Source organism: Megascapheus bottae, chromosome X (assembly GCF_031878675.1).
Source record: "Megascapheus bottae isolate mThoBot1 chromosome X, mThoBot2.hap1, whole genome shotgun sequence".
NCBI classification, from domain to species: Eukaryota; Metazoa; Chordata; class Mammalia; order Rodentia; family Geomyidae; genus Megascapheus; species Megascapheus bottae.
In genome coordinates, this window is record NC_143547.1 from 105,793,937 (window position 1) to 105,815,014 (window position 21,078).

Genomic DNA, 21,078 nt, shown 5'->3' on the forward strand with positions numbered 1-21,078 from the left:
GTTGGGTTGGGTTGGGGTCTGGCGTGGCTCAAATTCCCAGGGCTTTAGATGTGCGGACCCTCCTCGTTCTTATTTCCATGGAGCCTACTTAGTCTTCCGAGCCGCTCCCGCTATCCCCGGTAAGTTCCTAGTACGTTTGTCACTCACTTGCTCCTAGCCAATCACCGTCTAGAGGAAAGGGGCGGGCCCTCGGGTCAAGGGAGCCAATCACTGACTCCAGGTACCAACGGCTCTGGAAGCAGTTAATCGCGAGCTCGCTTTCCTAAGATGGCGGCTGCTAAGGACGGTGGTGCCGTTGAAGAAGTGGCTCCAGTGGCCGGGCGGCGGCTTCACTTGGGGATTCCTGAAGCCGTGTTTGTGGTAAGTGTTGCGTTGTTTTCTGGGTTCTTGGCTCCAGGTGGAGAACCACCTCAGTGTGGGTTCTTGGGAGTCGGGGCTGAGGTAAAAAGGTTCCGGGAGGGGAGCGGTCGGTCCGCTTCGCTCCCGTCCGTCCGTCAGCCTCCGTCTGTGGGCAGACTGGCCTGCCGGGTGTATTGCCTTGAAGAAACGCAGCGTGAAAGGGTCTTAGAAGGGATGAGGTGAGGAGGGAGAGTTCCGGGGCGCGAGTTGGCGGCGCGTCCCGCCCCGGCACCGCCGGATTTCTTCTCCGGCCCTCAGCGGTCGCCAGCCACGAGAGGCTTGGAGGAGCTGGCGACTCCGCCTGTGCTGGGAAGATAGATGTGGGCACTTAGAGGACTAGCAGGAGTACGCCGTGCGGCTGGTGGCAAGTGTGAATGCGGAGTGACACCTGGTCGGTCAGCTTGAGGAGTGCAGTGCTCTGTTTGCTGGGAAGTGAGTGCAAAAGCACTGAGGGGAAAACCGCCTCATAGACTTGAGTGGGAAGTCGTGGGAGGCTTGGAAGGATTGGAGATTCTGCAGTGGGCAGAGCTGGCTACAGGATGTCACTGTGCAACCACACTTGGTTTTACGAGCATCATTCTAACAGCTTAATTGAGAATGAGTTGTATGCACTTGACTGACGAGGCAGGAATTCAATTCAGAGTTTTCATAGAACAGGGAGAGCAAACTAAGGTCACAGAGAACCGGGTAGAAGCTATCAGCCCCCATCCGTTTATGAAGCTATTCCAGAAATCATTCGGAAAAACCATTTGAATAATGGGCCAAAACTTTCGTTGTGGCCTTCCAGGTCAGCATCGTTTGTCATTCCTTATTTAACTGTGTTGAGCTACTATAGACTGTTAATATAGTTTTGAGCCAAAAGGCATACCCCATCTTTTTGATATGTAGCCCATCCTTCAAAAGACCATGTTTATAGACTGTACATTATATTTGCATTTCATAATTGTACCAAGTGATTGTTTTCCTTATTTCTTGTTTTCTCTCTGAGTTATTCCATTTATTTCTCAAGTGATTTTTTTTTACAGAAATGAAATTTTCAGTTATTCAGACCTTATTTTATTACTAATTTAAGGATTTTACAAAACTCCACAGGGTAATTACTATTGTCATTCTCATTTTACTGATGATGAAACTAAACAGTACCCTTGAGTAGTTTGTCTGTGGTCAGAATATAAATGAGATAGCCAGAATTTGAACTTGGACAATCTGTAGGGCTTCAAATCTATGCTTAACCCCTCTTGGCTCTGCTACTTGGGAGCAAAGTAAGATACTTCTCCTCTGTGCTATTTCTCCTGGTCCTAGCACAGTGCTTGATACATAAGTGCATAATTGATTTATTTTTTTCTTTCAAGTCTTGGGGCATGAACTCCATGACTGAGCACTGCTCTTTGGCTTTCTGAAGGCTAGAGCTCTACCACTTGAGCCACTGCACCACTTCCCGCTTTTTCTATGTATGTGGTCTGAGTTATCAAATCCAGACTTTGTATATGCCATGCAAACACTCTACCACTAGGCCCCCATAACTGATTTCTATAGTGCATTAACTATAGCATCCATATATGAATGTCATGAGATCTAATTCAGAAAGATAAATTTGGTACATTATGGCTTCATAAAAGTCTTAAAAATGTTTTTCCCCTAAAATTTTTTGTTTCCAAACGGACTCACATCATATTGTAGGAAGATTCTAAGTAGTTGGGTGTATGAAACCTGCTTTTGCTCTCCAATTGCTGCTTACCCTTGACTTGTGATTTCAGCCTGTTTTTTCTCCTAATTAGGCATGACAGTACTTAGAGAACTTATGAGAAACAAAACATGCTGTCAATATGCCAATATAGTAGGCACTTAGTAAATGCTAGTTTCTGAAATAATAGGAGGTAGTGTACTATGGTGTTTAGAACTCAGACCTGGTATTTTTTCCACCCCCCCCATAGGTTCAGAAATCTTTTCTTCTTTTTCTGTTTCTCTGCTTTCAGCCTTGTCTGTTGTCATCTTTAGCTTTAACAGCTGGTTCACATATTACTCCCTTGTAATTTTTCTTGACCTCTACCAGAGAACAAAATTCTTGGCACATTTATCTGTATCCCCACAGCACATTGTTATGTCTGAACACTTAATAGGTGGTACACATTTTTCTAAGCATTTCACACATACTAACTTCATGATTTCCTGTGAGAAAAGGCACATTTACTTCATTTTAAGATGAGGAAATTGAGACAAAGAGAGATTAATAACTTTCCTCAGACCAATCTATGTAGTGAAGCTAGTATTGAAACTTGGCAGATCTTGTCTTTTTAGCAACATCCTATGCTGCTGTAATTAATTCCATTGGACTTCCTCCTAATAACCTGTACCATGTACTAGAAACTGAGTTCATTCTCATCCATGCATTGTCCTTTCTCTGAAGGTGGTATCTCTTCACCAGACTGCAGTACTTTTTTTTTTCTTTCTGAGATAGGGTCTCACTATGTAACCCAGGCTGACCTGCTCACATTTGTCCTGCCCCAACCTCCCAAGTGCTAAGATTACAATGCCACTACATTTAGCCACTGTTACTGCTTTTCTTCAGTTTGTTTAAAAAAATGATCGTGTTGGTGTTTTGGATTTACTTTATTTCAATTACTGGAAGTTTTTGTTGTTTATGTTGGGGATCTAAAGATCGTATAGAAGAGGTGAGGAACCTTTTATCTGCTAAGGGCCATTTGGATATTTATAACGTCATTCATGGGCCATACAAAATTATCCTTTCAGGTAGATTGCCCAGGAAGCCAAGGAAAGTAGCCTGAGTCTGATCAGTTATGTACCAGATGATTTTTCTGGCTTTATAAAGCCTAGGAGCCCTAATTTTCCCCATCCATTTTCTGTGGCAGAATTTGTTAAATTTGAAAGTTTAGAAATGAAACTGATAGTTTTGGCAACTTGTTGAATTGTTCTGTGACCGGGGCATATGATTAGGCAATGTGATTGAGTCTGGTAATTTTCATATTTACTACTGGGACCATGTAGGGCATGGATAAAGCATTTATAGGAAAGTAAGAGAAAAAAGAAAATAGTTAAATACCATGTGTACTGTCGGAAATGATCTGTAACTTTTCAAATGATCTTTTTGTTTGAAAATCTAGCACTTGTTTTCCATGTGTGTGTGGGGGGGAAGGAGTTTCTGGTCCTGGAGCTTGAACTCAGGGCCTAGGCACTGTTCCTGAGCTTTTGTGTTCAAGGCTAGTGCTCTACTTGAGCCACAGTTCATTTCTGGCTTTTTTGATGGTTAATTGAAGATGCATCTCACAGAATTTGCTTCTAGGCTGGCTTCAATGATCCTGGCATGTTAGCCAGTTGAGTAGCTAGGATTACAGGTATGAGCCACTGGTACCTGGCTTAGCATTTTTCTTTTAGGCTTTAAAGTGATAAAAGTAAATCATATTTGTGGTGCTGGGATATAGCTCAATGGTAAAATGCTTGCCTAACAAGAGCAACATCCTGAGTTCAGTCCCCAGTACCAAAAAAGAAAAGATAAAAAAATCATATTTGTGGTATGAATTTTAAACTTTGTAATCTGTTATTTATTTTTGATTATTAAGGAAGATGTAGATTCCTTCATGAAACAGCCTGGGAATGAGACTGCAGATACAGTACTTAAGAAGCTGGATGAACAATATCAGAAGTATAAATTTATGGAACTCAACCTTGCTCAAAAGAAAAGAAGGTAAATAAAAATTTCTAAGTTAAAAATCTTAAATGGCTTGAACCTTTTTTTGCCAGTCCTGGGGCTTGAACTCAAGGCCTGAGCACTGTCCTTGGGCTTTCAAGGCTAGAGCTCTACCATTTGAGCCACAGCACTACTTCTGACATTTTTCTATGTCAGGAATCGAACCCTGTTCTTCGTACATGCTAAGCAAGCACTCTACCACTAGGCCAAGTTCCCAGCTCCCCTGGCCCACATCTTTTTTTTGCAGGTCATGGGACTTGAAGCCTGGGCATTGTTCTTGAGCTCTTCTGCTCAGGACTGCCGCCCTACCCTTGAGCCAAGCCTCACTTTCCATTTTCTAGAGGTTAGTTTGAGATAAGAGTCTCTGGTCCTTTTGAGCCTGGGCTGGCTTTGAACCTTGATCCTCAGATCTCATCCTTCTGAGTAGCTAGGATTATAGGCGTGAGCTACCACGCCTGGCCTGGCCCGGCCCACATTTTTTATGTTTAGATATAATTTACATATAATAAAAATGTCCTAGTGGCAGGTACTCAGTTTTATGAATTTGAAAAAGATATCTTAAGTCTACCCAGAATTGGTTCTTTCCCAGTTCTGTATATTCTTTCATCCCAGGAACTCAACTTGAGTTACTTCCTAGTTATTAAAACAAAAGACAACAGCTTTTTTTCATTATAAATTGTTTTTGTCTGTTCTTGAACTTTATAAAAATGGAAGCACATAGTAACTTCTGTTCTGTGGTACATTCTTTGCAAGTCACCTATGGTATTGTGTGTATCAGTAAATTAGTGAAATGGGTATACTGACTTCATTTCTTCCTGGTATATACTTAGCAGTGAATCATGGGGTAGTTCTGTTTTTACTTTGCTGAAGACACTATATTTTTCTGTACTAAGGTTTAATATACTCATTTACACTCCTATCACTAGTGCATAAGGGGTCCTACATCCCCACATTCTTGGTAGTAGTGCTCAGTTTTTCTTTTGTTTTTACTAGTATACATTAATAGTACAAGGCAGTTTCACAGTATTGTTTTTTTAATAATAGCCATTCTGACAAGAATAAGAATGTGTTATTTTGATTTGCATTTCCTTGATGGCTATGGAAGTTGGGCATTTGTTCTTGAACTTGTTGGCCATTTGAACTAGGTTTGATAGGTATTTTCATACTATTGGCTCGTTTATTGATTAACTTGTTTGGTCTAATATTTTTAATCATTTGTGTATAGTCTGGATAGTAATCCCTTGTTTAATTAATAACTGGCAAAGATTTTATTCTATCTTGTAGGTTGCCTTTTTGTTCTATTTCATTTCATTTGTTCTATAGTTTTTTTAGATTAAAAACAAACTATTATTTATTTGGGTGGTATTGGGCTTTGACCTTAGGGTTTTGGATTTCTTTGTGTGTGTGCGTGACAATCTCAGGGCTTGACTATTTGAACATTAACATTTTAACATTCTGCCAGTACATAAATGTAAGGGATGAGAGACCTTTCATTTTCTAGAATTTTCTTCACTTTCGGTGTTTTATAGTTTTTATTTAAGAAGCCTTGAACCTCCTTGATCTGCCTTTTTTTCCTACTTTTATTTCTTTACAGTTATTGTGAATTAGATTCACTCATGATTTATTTCTGAGTGAGTTCATTATGTCATGTTGATTTTTTTTATCTTGCTACTAATTTTTTTTTGTTGGTCGTGGGACTTGAACTCTGGGCTTAGGCACTGTCCCTGAGCTGTTCAGTTAAGGCTAGTGCTCTACCACTTTGAGGCACAGAGCCACTTCTGGTTTTCTGGTGATTAATTGGAGATAAGAGTTTCAAGGACTTTTATGCTGGTTTTGAATTGCAATCCACAGATCTTGGCCTTCTGAGTAGCTAGGATTACAGGCGTGAACTACTAGCACCCAGCACTTGACTAAATTGATCATTTCTTAAGTCTTTGAGTATTTAGAATATTTTTCTAGGTATAGAATCAAATAACCTTCAAAAAGGAATGACTGGTTTCTTTTCAATTTGAATCCCTTTTATTTTTTCCCTTCTCCTCGATTCCCCTGCTATCTTTCTCAGTTAATTGCTCTTATTCAGTACTATATTGAGTAAAAGCAATGAGAATTGAAACCCTTGTATTGTTCCTGATTTTAGAGGAAATGGTTTTATATTTCCCTTCCCCATCAGTGTTATGCTGGCTATAATTTGTTATGTATAATTTGTTATGTATAGCCTTGCCTACTTTTTTTTAAAGCTTTTAGTGTGAAGACATTGTTTGTTTTTTTTTTTTTTTTTGAGACAAGGTCTCACTATGTAACCTAATCTGGTCTCCAATTTAGGATCCTCCTATCTCAGTTTTCTGAGTGTTGAACCTATAGGGTATATCAGCAGTATGTTGTGTTTTACTGAAGGCTATCTTTGCATCTTTTGAGATGAGTGTTATTGTGTGTATGAGTGTCTGTGTCTGCATTTCTTTACCAGGAGGTACATTTCTTGGAAAAAGCAAATTGTTGGGCCATTTACTTAGAGACAGGGTCTATGTAAGCTAAGCTGGTGTGTAACTCTTTTTGTAGCCCAGGTTGGTCTCAAACTCAGAATTCTCCTGTATCAGCCTCTCTTTTTGTTTCATGATATATGAGATGCTGAGTTTGCTTCCCTTGTTTGGTTGTAGTTTAGTTTATTAGACTATCTCCCCCCGCCCCCCGCTATCAGCATATATTCCCTCAGGGATGTTGTATGCTTTGACCAGTAATATACCTGGAGACATAAGTTCTTCCTAATGGCTAGGCGTGGAGAAATTGTGCTGGTTTTATAGTCTAGGACATAGCAATCAAATATATACTCTTACTTGGGGGATTCTTTCCGTTGCTCTACTCTTGACTCTTTACTGTCATCAGGCAGTGGGGTAAAGAAAGTTATTTATGGCGGTACTTGTTATTTTTACTTTCACAGCTCAGCTCTCTCCCTGACTCTGGTCAATTTTGTTCTTTTTCTACCTCGTAACCGTTATTTGGGTAGGTAATGATTCAGCCAAGACAATTCAGAGGACAGGCAGATGATCTTATATTATTTTTTTTAACAATGTGACAGAAGTATATACTGAGAAAATATCACTGTGCTTTACCTGACATTTAGCGATGATGTTTGTGTACTGAGTACACTCACCAGGAGCAGTTGTATGTAGCATTGAATAGAGAGCAGTGGTTTCAAATTAAGAATATGTTTGAGTATCCATTATTTTTGACATTGGAAAATAGAAAATGTAAAGCTAATAGTTTATTTTTACCTGCAAAATACTAAGTTAACCTTTATTCTTGTCCACAGACTGAAAAGTCAGATTCCTGAAATAAAGCAGACTTTAGAAATTCTAAAATACATGCAGAAGAAAAAAGTAAGTTACATTTTTGTTTGTAAATATGAGGGAACCAAGATGCTTTGGCCGCTGCCTGTCTTTTCTGAGTACGTGTTCACTGGTATTTAATTTCTGCTATGGGATCTACTCTGCTTTCTCTATAACTATTATAGATGGTATACTTTTTATGAAGCATGTGGTTTTATGGCTTTTCCCTAAATATCCAGTTTAATTTTAAGGCTCATACTTGGCTTACTTTATATGTAGTGTTAGCAGAATTTAAATGCAATTAAAAATTGTTTTAGGCATAAAAAAAATTTCTTTCTGTTTCTGTCATCACTAAGAATGAGTAAAACTAAGATGTATACAACTAGAAAAAAATCTTTGTGACTACCTTTTTCAGTTTTTCAATTCACAATTAAGTTATGTAACCAGTGTCACATAGTTACTTACATTAAGGTCTAAATTTGAGTCTGCTGTGTATTAGTCTAGTGTTAGTCTAGTATGCATTAAATAAAAAGTCTATAAAGATTAACTTCCATAAGTATATTATATTGAAAAGATTGTATACACACAGGATTTATTATTTTACAGGAAGTATATTTTATACTTTGAGTATAGCATACGTGGTGAACTTTTAAGAGAGTTCAGAAATTGGACAAATGAAGCATTATTTAAATAAAAATGATAATAACTAATTTGTATATAGCACTTATGTGATATGTATTTAGCATACTGAATACCAAGTACTCTGTGTGTGTGTGTGTGTGTGTGTGTGTGTGTGTGTGTGTGTGTGTTTATATGTTTGGTACTTACCCTGTTTTTTGCAGATGCAGGAATGTTGTTTTATAGACAGATTAAGGGAGATGCCAGATTTTACACAGTTAAGTAGCTGGCTTTGAACTGTAATTCTCAGCCTCCTTAGTAGCTAGGATTATAGAGCTACCAGCACCTGCCCCTATTTGTTTGAACAACTCTACTTAGTTTACACGATGGTACAATTTTAAATGCCTTAGGTTTAGCGGTGGGATATCGTTTTTCCGGTTTATTACTGTCATTTTGTTTTCAAAGGAGTCCCCCAACTCAATGGAGACCAGATTTTTATTGGCAGATAACCTGTACTGCAAAGCTTCGGTTCCTCCTACTGATAAAGTGTGTCTGTGGTTGGGGGTAAGTATATGTAGCCACGGCTTGCATACTTCTAAACCAGTACATTTTATGTAACAACTAGTATTACTTGAGATGTATAAAATGTTCACCTTCCTTTGACTGTCAAAGGAATGAAGGGTTAGCATTAAGTGGTCCATGTGATACCAGAAGAGATAGAATTAGACTGGCCAGCATTACTCATTTGCTTTATTTCTTCTTTTTTTTTTTAAATTTTGGCACCCCTGGGGCTTGAACTCAGGGTCTAAGCATTGTCCTTGGGCTTTCTCAAGGCTAGTGCTCTATCACTTGAGTCACAGCATCACTTCCAGCTTTTTTCTGTGTATGTGGTACCAAAGAATCGAACCCAGGTCTTCATACATGCTAGGCAAACACTTTACCACTAGGCCAAATTCCTGAACCCGGGAATTATTACACATTTATTACACATAAAATGTTCTTAGAATGACAGTACCCATTTGTATATCCACTGACATTTTTTTGGGGGTGTCATCGGGCTTGAACTCAGCATAGGTGCTGTTCCTGAGCTCTTTAGCTCAAGGTTACTACCCTACCCCTGGGCTTGGGCGTTGTCACTGAGCTCTTCAGCTGAAGGCTACGTCCCTACTCTTGAGCAAAGCCCCACTTCCCATTTTTTAGAGGTTAATTGAAGATAAGAGTCTCTGGTTCTTTTGTGCCTGGTCTGGCTTTGAATCTTAATCTTCAGATCTCAGCCTCCTGAGTAGCTAGGATTATGGTGGGAGCCACCACACCCAGCTCCACTGACATTTTTAATATATTCTTTCTGTCTTTTCCATTCTTTTTTTTTACATTTCTTTAGTTTTTTTTATTAATTTATTAACATTGATTTTTACATCATATTTCAAATGACATGTTTAACAAACAAGTGTTCAAGAAGGGAATCTCTATATAATCACTTAGTTTTTAGAACATAAGCAAAATTAGGTTAAGGGTTTGTATATCATAGATACATATAAATTTGTGAAATAAAGCATTATGTCTATAGATTCATAGATTTTTATGTCTATGTAGTTATGTTTATATCTCCAATACCATGTCCATAACATTGGGTATGTAAATATTGAGTCCTTGCCCTTGTACTGTTTGGAATTAATAGCCACATAGTAAGGATACCATGCGCCTTTTGTTCCTTTGGTCTTGACTTGTCTCACTCAACATGATTTGCTCTCTAGATTCATCCTCTTTTCCATTCTTTAACAAAGTTTTGGTGATATTGTTGGGGCACAAAGTCAGCATGTTTGTGTTCTCTTTCTCACATGTACAATTTTTATTCGTGTGTGTGCTTGTGTGCGTGTGCGTGTGTGTATATGTCTGTGTGTGTGCGAGTGCGTGTGTGCGCGTGTGTGCGCGTGCATGTGCTAGTCCTGGGACTTGAACTCAGATCCTAGATACTGTCTCTGAGCTTCTATGCTCAAGGCTAGTGTTCTACCGCTTGAGCCACATTTCCACTTCCGGGATTTTTTTTGTGGTTAATTGGAAATGAGAGTCTCATAGACTTTCTGGCCTGGGCTGGCTTAGAACTGCAGTGAAAGCCTCCTGAGTAGCTAGGATTAGATGTGAGCAATTGGTGCCTAGCTCACACTTCATTCTTTTTTTTTTGCCAGTCCTGGGGCTTGAACTCAGGGTCTGAGCATTGTCCTTGGGATTTCTCAAGGCTAGAGCTCTACCACTTGAGCCACAGCACCACTTCTGGCTTTTTCTATGTATGTGGTACCAAGGAATCGAACCACAGTCTTTGTGCATGCCAGGCAAGCACTCTACCACTAGACAAAACTCTCAGCCCCACTTCATTCTTATTCTCTGTGTAAAGAGGTATTTGAAAGCACATCACTGTCTTCCTGTTGGTATCTTTTTCTTTTGATGATCTGGTATTCTGTCTCTAGCAGCTCATTTAGGATTTATAGAAACAATATTCCATGAGTTCTGGGTGTTTCTGACACCTTGTCTATTGCCTTTATACTTGAAAAATGGTTTACTGGATATAAAACCCTAACTTGTATTTATTTCCTTCAGGACTTTATATATTTCTCTGATTAACTGATTTTTCTCTCCTTTATAAATGACTTATTCTTTTTACTCCATACTCAAAAGACTTCTGGGCTCACTTCCTCAGGTATACAGTGTTAGATTTCTTTGATTTCTAGCTTTGGCTTTTTTTCCCCCTTTTGGGGATTCTTTTTTTTTTTTTTTTTTGATATTCCTGGGGCTTGAACTCAGGTCCTGAGCACTGTCCTTGGGATTTCTCAACGCTGGTGCTCTACCACTTGAGCCACAGCTTCCAGCTTTTTCTATATATGTGGTACTGAGGAATTGAACCCGAGTCTTCATGCATGCTAGGCAAGCACTCTACCACTAGGCCAAATTCTGGCCATGGGGGATTCTTATTTTATTCGTTGCTTATCACTTTCTGCTTAATCCATTTTTCTGAATTTCTTTTTGTATTTTAAAAACAATTGGGATGGGAGCATGGCATACTGGTAGAGTGCTTGCATAGCATGTACAAAGACCAGGGTTTGATTCCTTGGTTACTACATACACAGAAAAAGCCGAAAGTGGTCCTGTGGCTCAAGTGGTAGAGTTCTATCCATGAGAAATCTCAAGGGCAGTTATAAGCTCTCAGTTCAAGCCCCAGGACTGGCAATAATTAAGTACTCATAATCTGTATATTTTAAGGTATTATGGTTTGTAATTACTTGTCTGTGTCCAGTTGTCATCCTTTATGAATATGGATTTTAATTTGTTTTATGTTTGTTCTTTCATATGTTATATCATTTTTAGTATTAGAAAAACATAATTATCTTTTATTTTTGGCTTTTGGCATGTGTTTTGTTTGTAAAGATAGATGTTTTTCTGTTCCTTCCTCTTTCACCTTCCCTTTTCCACTTCTTTCCTGCCCTTTCCCCCTCTTTCTTCCTCTCTTTTTTGTGGTGCCTAGGGCTTTATGCTAAGGAAGTACTCTATCACTGAGCTATAAAACTTGACATTCTATTTGACTTTGATTCATTTCTATGGACATTTTTTTGCCAGTCCTAGGGCCTGAGCACTGTCCTTGGGCTTTCTTAAGGCTAGCTCTCTACCACTTGAGCCACAGCACCACTTCTGGATTTTTCTGGGTATGCGGTACATAGAAACTGACCCGAGGCTATACTCCTGGCCTTCTGTCAACATTTTTATGTAAAATTAACTTTTCCTGTCATTTTAGAAGGTAGGAATGAGGTTCAAGTTCCTTTTTATGGTTTATAGAAAGTATTAAAAACACAGCAGCTGGGATCCTTGTTATTGTTCACTCCTTGACCGCCCCCCTCCCTTACTTGCTGTCATTATTCAGTATTCAATATTTTTGTCTTGCTGTCTCTGCCTCTATTTTAATGCAATTCACAGCATATTCTCTTTAGCATATGGCCCTATGTATATGGAATTTTAAGGCTGGTTTGAGAGTTCATAATAACTAGATTTCTCCATCTCTTCAGACTTTACCCTATACCAATCTGCCCTGCGAACATGCAAGCCCTTTTAAGCCTGTTAAAGTTGTAATTAGTAGTTAATAATAGTAATTATTTTTATTATAGTTCTGGTACCAAACTCAGGGTCCCACCTCCCTTTTTTCCTTGTCACAGCCTTCCTCATTAACTAGTCTACATTTATATTCAACTTTGTTTTAGCGTTCATTTATCGAAAACAATATGCTTGTAAATTGTCTTTTCTGTGCATGCCTTAAAATTGTTAGCTTTTAGTTATCTAATTAGCTTATTGATCTTTTTTGACATTTGTATTAATATATGTGAGTTATGCCAAGAAGCTTGTGATACTTTCATGCATACATACAATATACTTTTTACCAAGTCCATCCCCTCTGTTAGGTTTTCTTATCCCTCTTTTCTTGCCTTTAAAAAAATAGTTTTAGGCTGGGAGCATTGCCAAGTGGTAGACTGCTTGCCTCGCATGCATGAAGCCCTGGGTTTGATTCCTTGATACCACATACATAGAAAAAGCCAGAAGTGGTATTGTGACTCAAGTGGTAGAGTGTTAACTTTGAAAAAGCCCAAGGACAGTGCCCAGGTCCTGAGTTCAAGCCCCAGGACTGGCAAAAAAAAAAAACAAAAAATAATTTTAACAGGTTTCACTGTTTTATTTTCATATATACATATACGTTTATTGGAATATATATATACACACATACACACATATACATATATATATATATATTTTATGCCAGTCCTGGGACCTGAACTCAGGGCCTGGGCACTGTCCTTGTGCAGTTTTTGTTTAAGGCTAGTGTTCTACCACTTGATCCACAGCACCATTTCTGGCTTTTTCTGTGTATGTGTTACTAAGGAATCGAACCTGGGGCTTCATGCATGCTAGGCAAGCTCTCTACCACTAGGCCACACTCCTAGCCCCAGAATTGATATTTTATATAACTACCATTTGGTTACTTTGAAATTCCATGTTTTCTGGATGCTTTATTGCTTCCTTCTGCTTATCTGCACGAATGCTTTACCATACAGATCTTATAAGCTATCAGTGGCCTGTCTTCTCATGCTTATATTACAGTATTTAGAGAGAACTTGGTCATTCATTTGGAAACATTGTCTAGTTTTCTTATTTTTCTTCTTAATGCTTTTACTAAGACACTCACATACCATAAACGTTCATCATTTTAAAGTATACAGTACATGTTTTTAGTGTATTCATAGTTATACAATCATTACCTCTAAGTTTAGAACATTTTAGTCACTCCTCCCAAGAAACTTCCCACACATTAGTATTGACTGTATTCCTTCTCCTACTTCACATATTCTTTTTTTTTTTTTTTGGCCAGTCCTGGGCTTCGGCTCAGGGCCTGAGCACTATCCTTGGACTTTCTCAAGGCTAGAGCTCTACCACTTGAGCCTCAGCACCACTTCTGGCTTTTTTCTGTGTATGTGTTACCGAGGAATCGAACCCGGGTCTTCGTGCATACTAGGCAAGCACTTTAACCACTAGGCCAAACTCCCGGTCCCTACTTCACATATTCTGCAAACTACTCATTTAGTTTCTTTCTGTATGGATTTACCAGTGTTGGATATTTCATATGAGTTTAATCATATAGTATCTAATCTTGTAGTCTGATTTCTTTCACTGAGCTAATATTTTGAAAGTTATAATAGCTTATGCAGCTTCATTACTTTATTGCCTCTCAAATACTGCGTTTATATATGAACACATTTTGTTTATTCATGTTAGATATTTAGTGTATTTTGACCTTTTAGCTACTGTGAATAACATATTGCGATGACCAAGGGTATTTTTTTGGTTAGTCATTGGGACTTGAACTCTGGGTCTGGCGCTGTCTTGAGCTCTTCAGGTCAAGGCTACTGCCCTACCCCTGTAGCCACAGCACCTCTTCTAGTTTTCTGGTAGTTAATTGGAGATAAGAGTCTCATGGACTTTCCTGCCCGGGCTGGCTTTGCACTGCAATCCTCAGATCTCAGCCTCCTAGTAGCTAGGATTACAGGCATGAGCCACCATACCCAGTTTGTCACCAAGTTTTTAAGACAGATGTCAGGTATATGTTTACTGTTTTTTGTTTTTTTAAGTACTGGGGTTTGAGCTCAGGGCTTCATACTTGTTAGAAATATTCTACACCAGTTGCACCTGAGGCACTGGGCCCTTTTTACTGTTGGTTGTTTTCAGGTAGAGTCTCACTTTATGCACAAGTCATCCTAGACCATGATCTTCATAGTTAAGCTTCCTTGCATTGCTGACATGAGAGGCACATGCCATCATAATCAGTCATTGGTTGAGGTGGAATTTTCTTGAGTTGTTTTGCCTGGGCTGGCCACAAGTGAAGTGAGACCCTATTGTCTCTGCTTCCCAAGAATTAGGGTGTGTGTGTGTGTGTGCGTGTGCGTGTGCGTGTGTGCGTGTGTGCATGTGTGCACCTGCGCACGCGCGCACACGCCTGCCTGCATATGTGCACTTGCCTGTCTGTGACTGTGTTCTTTCTGGGAATCTGTACAAGCAATGTCCCTCAGTTTTAGTGCTCAAAGCTAGACTACCACCTTGAGCCACATCATCACTTCCAGTTTTCTTGCGGTTGGGGCTAATGATCTTTCAGACTGTCTTGCACAGGCTGGCTTTGAACCACCATCCTCAGATCTCAGCCTCTTGAGTACATAGGATTACAGGTATGACTACCTGCCCCCAGTCATTATATGGTGATTTTTAGTGTTAGTTTCTGTGGGTTTTTTTTAAGAGTGATTTGAGATTAACCAGATACCACTGCTGCCAACATTTTCCTACAACCTTGTAGTTTTGCTTGGTTTTATTTTAATTTAGAGCTCTAATTAATCTGGAAATTAATGAGCACTCTGAAGGAAGGTTGATTTTTTCCTCAAGTAGGTGGTCCCAGCATCATTTCCTTACAGATTGAGTTTCCTTGTCTGTCTGGACGCAGTTTGGGGTTCTCTTTTTTTCCTTCCTTGTCTTTGTCTATTCCTGACTGATATCACAGGGATCAAAGGAACAGCTTATACAAGATGCTTTTCTAGGCCCATGAAGAAAGACCTAGCTTGAAGCAATGGAAAGAAGGCCAGTTCAATGTGGTTTTGGTACTGCAATGTAGGCTAAGAATGGTAGACAGTAAAATAAAAAGTGAGTGATACTAGTGGAATTAGGGTTTAATGATAAATACAGTAGTCTTATGAAGGGTTTTAGAAAAGACTGTCAGGAACTTTAGCTGGTTTTATATACAATTTTGAGTGCTATATATAGTATATATGTGGTTGGATAAATCACCTTTAGATTAGCTGTTTTCTTCTTGGGAATAGAATATGTCATGTTTTTGTTATTGTCTTTAATGAATTTTTTGGTTGATATTTTTGTTTTGCTTTTTTTTTTTAGTGGTGATGGGAATGGAACTCTGATCCTTGCATATATACCACTGCTGTATGTTCCCAGCCCTTGATTGAGACAAAGTCTCACTGTGTAGCTGAGGTCAGCCTTGAACCTGTATTATTTTTGCCACAGCCTCCTTAGTGCTGAGTTAATACATCTTTTTGACTAGCGAACACATTTTCTCCTTTCCTTTCCTTTTCCTTTTCCTTTTCCTTCCCCCCTTTCCCCCTTTCCCCCTTTCCCTCTTTCTCTCTTTCTTCTTTCTTTCCTATTTTTTGCCATTCCCGGGGCACTGTCCTTGGGCTTTCTCAAGGCTAGAGTTCTACCATTTGAGCCAGAGCACCACTCTTGGCTTTTTCTATGTATGTGGTACCAAGAATCCAACCTTCATGTATGCTAGGCAAGCATTGTACCATTAGTCAAACTCCCAGCCCCGAGAGAACACATATCTGTGTAATTAAAAAGGTATAGAATGCGAGCGGGGCCGGAGCGAGCGGGGCCGGAGCGAGCGGGGCCGGAGCGAGCGGGGCCGGAGCGAGCGGGGTCGGAGCGAGCGGGGCCGGAGCGAGCATGGCCAGAAAGAGAAGGGGGCAAAAAAAAAAAAAAAAAAAAAAGGTATAGAATGATCCAGTACTTGTGGCTCATGCCTGTAATCCTAGTTACTCAGGAACATGGCACGATAATGTATTTTTTAATCATATGTCATATGTTTTTTTATTTTCAATTTGTGTTATTACTTTGTGACTGAAGGTAAACATTTTCTAATGCTTGTGAACTATTTGTGTTTCCCTTTGTACGAATGGAACCTGGGGTTGTGAATGTGCTAGGCAAGTGTTCCACCACTGAGCCACATTCTTAGACCTTACATTTCTTCACTGTCAACTCCGCTCATACCCTGTGCTTAGTTTTCTACTGGAATACAGACTACTGGCCTTTTGCTTAAAATTTTGTGGTGTTTTACATATTATGGAAAGTAATTTCATTTTTCCTAATCATAGTTTATCTTCTAACTTTGTTCAGGGATTTATGTTCTAGAAAAATCATTTTTATTCCAGTGTTACAAAGTAATTGATTTGTGCCTTGGCCCAGTATTTTGCTGATGTCATTCTTTTTATGTTAATATCATCAATTTAGAATTCATCATCAATGAAATATCTTTAAGTGTATTCTGTATTTTACTTGTAAAACTATCCAAAGTGTAGAGAAATGTCTGGAAAATAAATCATAAAAAACAACAACAATTGATCCCAGGAATGTGATTGGGGGCCCAGAATTGGACAGACATATATTTTTGACTAATTTTTGTCCTATCTGAACTTTTATTTGGCTTTCTATTTATTACAGATTAGGTAATTCAGTCAGCAAATATTTATTTGGCACTCCCTTTGTGCCTGGTATTGTTGGTCTGTTTTTTTCTCCATCCCTGAATATAGGCTATTAACTGCAAATCTTTAGAATTCCACACATATCACCTTGTCTTTGCCCCTGTGGAATGTAGTAAAAGGAGTAAGTTAACTATTTTTTCTTTTTTACCTAATAATATATATATATATAATAAAAATATCTTAAAAGTTTTAAAAATTAATAATGTATCTAAAGCTCAGAAATAATTAAGTTCATTCATGTATACTATGTAGTATGATGGTTATAGTAGAAAAGTAGGGTTTACACATATTGTTTATCTAATTTCTTATTTTTGTCTGATTCTTTAATTTATTTTCCAGCTGTATGAGTATAGGCAACCTCATCTCTGTTCTCTTAACTGTAAAGAAGGTAACTTTTGACTTTCTAGGGTTATTAGGAGGATTAAATTATATGTAATGTACATATTATATCTCTGACCTAGGAGGCAGCAAATTTTCTGTAAAAGGCCAAATAGTAACTATTTTTCATTTTGCAGACCATGTGGTATTTTTTCCACCTATCTTCTCTTGTCACTGTATCAGGAAAGAATAAAGCAGAAGGCTGGATTTATCCTGAGGGCTGTAGTTTGTAGACACTTTGTAACTTATAAAGCACTGTCTAAATGAGTAATTCTCATGACTTTCTCTCTTCTTCAGGCTAATGTAATGCTTGAATATGATATTGATGAAGCTCAGGCATTGTTGGAAAAGAATTTATCTACTGCTACAAAGAATCTTGATTCTCTTGAGGAAGACCTTGACTTTCTTCGAGATCAGTTTACTACTACCGAAGTCAGTATCCTTTAAAAACAAAAAAAGAAGAGAGGAGAAATATTTTTAAGCCTAAGAGATTTTATTGTCTAATGGAAAGAAGGACTTTACTTTTACTCTTCGGTTTCATAAGTGTTTTTTTTTGTCAGTTGTGGATCTTGAACTCTGGGCCTGGGAATTGTTCCTGAGCTCATCAGCTCAAGGCTACTGGCCTACCCCTTGAACCACAGTGCCATTTCTAGTTTTCTGCTGGTTAATTGGAGATAAGGGTCTCGTGGACTTTTTGTGCCTGGGCTGGCTTTGAACCATGATCCTCAGATCTCACCCTCCTGAATAGCTAGGATTACAGGCATGAGCCATCATGCCTGGCTTCATAAGTTTTATAAGATGTTAAATAATATTTTTTGAGAGAAGGTTTGTTACTTTGTGCCATAGCTGGCCAAGAACTTACTTACTATTTTGCCCTTGAACTTGCAATCCTCATGCCTCAGTGCTCCTGAGTACTCAGAGTATGGAGTATACCAGTGTGCATTGGTTAATAAATATTTGAAAGAAGTACTTAAGTGGTTTATGGATAGATTAATGAATTTGAAATGCAGAGATATAGAAACTACATTTTCACATTGGTAATGAAGTGGTTTTTTCAAATATTTTCCCAAGACTCTTGTATAGCTAATTCATTTAATTTCACAGCATTTATTGAGTCTTTTTTATTCCTGCATATGAGGTATGTAAATTAAAGAGAGGAAAAAGAATGGCCAAGTGTTTCTCTGTTACAGGTATACAAGTAAAACAGCTAAATGATAACTCTATACCAAATAGTATGTTTATGTATACAACACCAGGCAGTTTAAAGTTTCTGATCCTTTCAGGGTACTTTGTTTCTCTGTACTTACTGCTCTTAAACAAAGTACGTTGTATTTTTCCCCCAACTGTGAGCTCTTTAAGTATAGGAGCTGTACTTTTCTCCATGACATGGCTAGTGTTTGAATGAGGGAAGGCAAGCAGGTCTGTTAATTGGTGACTTTATTCAGCTGTGAAATGACAAAGATTTAGAAAGACTGTTACTTATGGAAAGCAAAAGATGCTAAATATGAGAGAAAAACAAAATCCAGTGACTTAGTTATAAGAACCCAAAGAAAAGAAACCATCTGAATTCTCCAAGCTTAGAGAAATGCCATTCATTATTAGTGATAGGAAAGGTAGGCTGGTGTACAGACATGGGGGAGGGAGTTCTGTAATCTAAGTTACATGAAGACCATACTTGTCTTAAAGCTTTGTAGAAAGGGAGGATAAGAGATAAAATTATTGATATACTAATTTAAATATTATATTGCAGTATGTTAGTTGAGGTATCGATTTCTTGGATGAGTACCTATTCTTTAAAACTTTGCTTAGCACAGTGGCATAAACCTGTAGTTCTAGCTAGTTAGGAAGCTGAGACAGGAGGATCACTTGAGTCCAGGAATACAAGGCAAGTCTAGACAGCAGAGTAAGATTCTGATACTAAAGAATGTTGACAGTATCTAAGACATTTATTAGATGTAATAATACTCTAGTTGACTAGATATGATAATCAACTGTGGATTAGAGGTCTTGTCTTGGTTTTGGTAGAATTTAATTCATATATTTTCTTTATTTATTGATTTATTTTTTAATATTCTTTTTTATTGTAATTAATAGAAGGGTTACATTCTATTTGCCAGATAGAATGTGCATTACTTCACAAGAATTGATACCCCTTCTCATGTTTTTGTCCCCATTTCCCTCCTCCCATCCCTCCCCTCATCTTGTTTTCCCCCTTCCCTATCCTATTTCAGATAAATAAATATGTATACAGTATACCAGATAATAAGGTAAGATACTGTAACAATATGAGATAACCAAGGGACAACAAAAGAGGTGAGAAATAACATAGTAGATTAAGAAAAACAATCACATTATAATTCATATATTTTCATAGCAATTAATACAGTAGTATAGCAGTGTGGCTGTTAACACTAGTTTTTTGTTTTTTAGGTTTTTTTGCCTGTATTTGTATATGTGTGTTTTCTGTATCTTTGATTCAGTAAACAAATGGTATAATAAACAATCATTTCATTTATTACTCTGAGAATTACATTTGTGTTTCCTTTGACAATTCTTACAGATATGGCCAGGGTTTATAATTGGGATGTAAAAAGAAGAAACAAAGATGATTCTACCAAGAGCAAAGCATAAAGCTGACAACGAAAAATGTGATTCAGTTTTCCAAACATGTTATTTTAAATATACCAGTGTTTTCCTTTTAAAGGTCGACAGTTTTATTTTTTAATAAGAATGATTAAAATTTAAGATAAACATCCATTTTATTTATTTCTAAAGACATTTCTTTCAAATACTACAGAAAATTATTTCATACTTGCCAACAAAATTAATGCTGTTTTTTATCTTTTTTTTTTTTGGTCAATCAAACGACAACTCAACTGAAATGGCCGGAACTGTGAAGTATGCTATGGAAGTCTGAATGCCGGGCACTAGCGGTTTACTCTTTCTTTAATAGTTTGTGTTAACTCTCATTTGATATGGTTAGCTATTTTAGCATTAAGAAGTACAGTTTCGTTATTTGTAAACTTGTTTTTCTTTAATACTTATAGGACCATTATGCTGCTCTCTGTTGTGGTGTCAATTTTATAAATGGGGTTTCATGAGTTACCACCTAATAATAACTACTATTGTTCTGTACTATTGAGACACTTTTAACCCCATATAAGTTCATAATGTCTTTGTGATGCCAATATAAAGGAGATCTTGGCCAATGGGAGATAATATTACACATTTGAAATGCATAGCTGATTCTGTATTTACATAAAAACAGTTCTACAAAGCATCTTGAACAGGAATATTTGGATAAATGTAAATCTGAAATGGTTAAAACATTTTGAGCTTTTTCATTCATAAAACTGCATAGGAATAAAAATTCTGTGAAAAAACTTGATACTGTGGCAAAAGTATTAGATGATATCAGTTATAGTGAAAACACAAATGTGTTTATTACATCTCCATGTAATAAAAAGTATACTAGTACAATATTTTTGTACTTGTATTTCCTGTTATTAAAGCAATGGTATTGAAACTGTGGTATGACACTTTCATGTTATTCTTTGTGTTTGTCTTTAATCTGTTTGGGATGCTGTGACAGAATGCCATAGACATGGCTTATAAATAGTAGATATTTGTCATAGTTTTGGAGGCTGAGAAGTCCTATGAGCAGGTGCTAGGCAGATTCCGTACTTGGGGAAGGCTACTTCTAGCACTCTATGCTCATATGAGTTGAAGGGGATGAGGAAACATCCTTGGGCCTCTTTTATAAGGACACAAATCCCATTCATGAGGGCATAGTCCATCTATATTGTAA

The 21,078-nt window shown here is 37.9% G+C and overlaps 1 protein-coding gene across 2 annotated transcripts; it reads left to right on the top strand.

Moving 5' to 3' along the window:
* Positions 1–226: 226 nt before the first annotated feature.
* Vbp1 (VHL binding protein 1) lies at positions 227–20,800 on the top strand. Of its 2 annotated transcripts, none has more exons than XM_090326194.1 (7): positions 227–360; positions 3,978–4,102; positions 7,413–7,479; positions 8,512–8,610; positions 17,568–17,706; positions 19,831–19,918; positions 20,170–20,800. In XM_090326194.1, exons 1-6 carry the CDS (start codon positions 268–270, stop codon positions 19,899–19,901), a joined length of 594 nt encoding a protein of 197 aa, XP_090182320.1. In that variant the 5' UTR covers positions 227–267; the 3' UTR covers positions 19,902–19,918; positions 20,170–20,800. The 2 variants fall into 2 exon arrangements, with proteins under 2 accessions (XP_090182320.1, XP_090182321.1); XM_090326195.1 differs by having other exon boundaries at positions 272–360; positions 3,982–4,102.
* The last annotated feature ends 278 nt before the right edge of the window (positions 20,801–21,078 follow it).

Coding starts and splice junctions, on each gene's coding strand:
- Vbp1 (XM_090326194.1), top strand. CDS start 268: ATGGCGGCTGCTAAGGACGGTGGTGCCGTTGAAGAAGTGGCTCCAGTG. Junction 361..3,977: donor TTCCTGAAGCCGTGTTTGTG/GTAAGTGTTGCG, acceptor TTGATTATTAAG/GAAGATGTAGATTCCTTCAT. Junction 7,480..8,511: donor AATACATGCAGAAGAAAAAA/GTAAGTTACATT, acceptor TTGTTTTCAAAG/GAGTCCCCCAACTCAATGGA.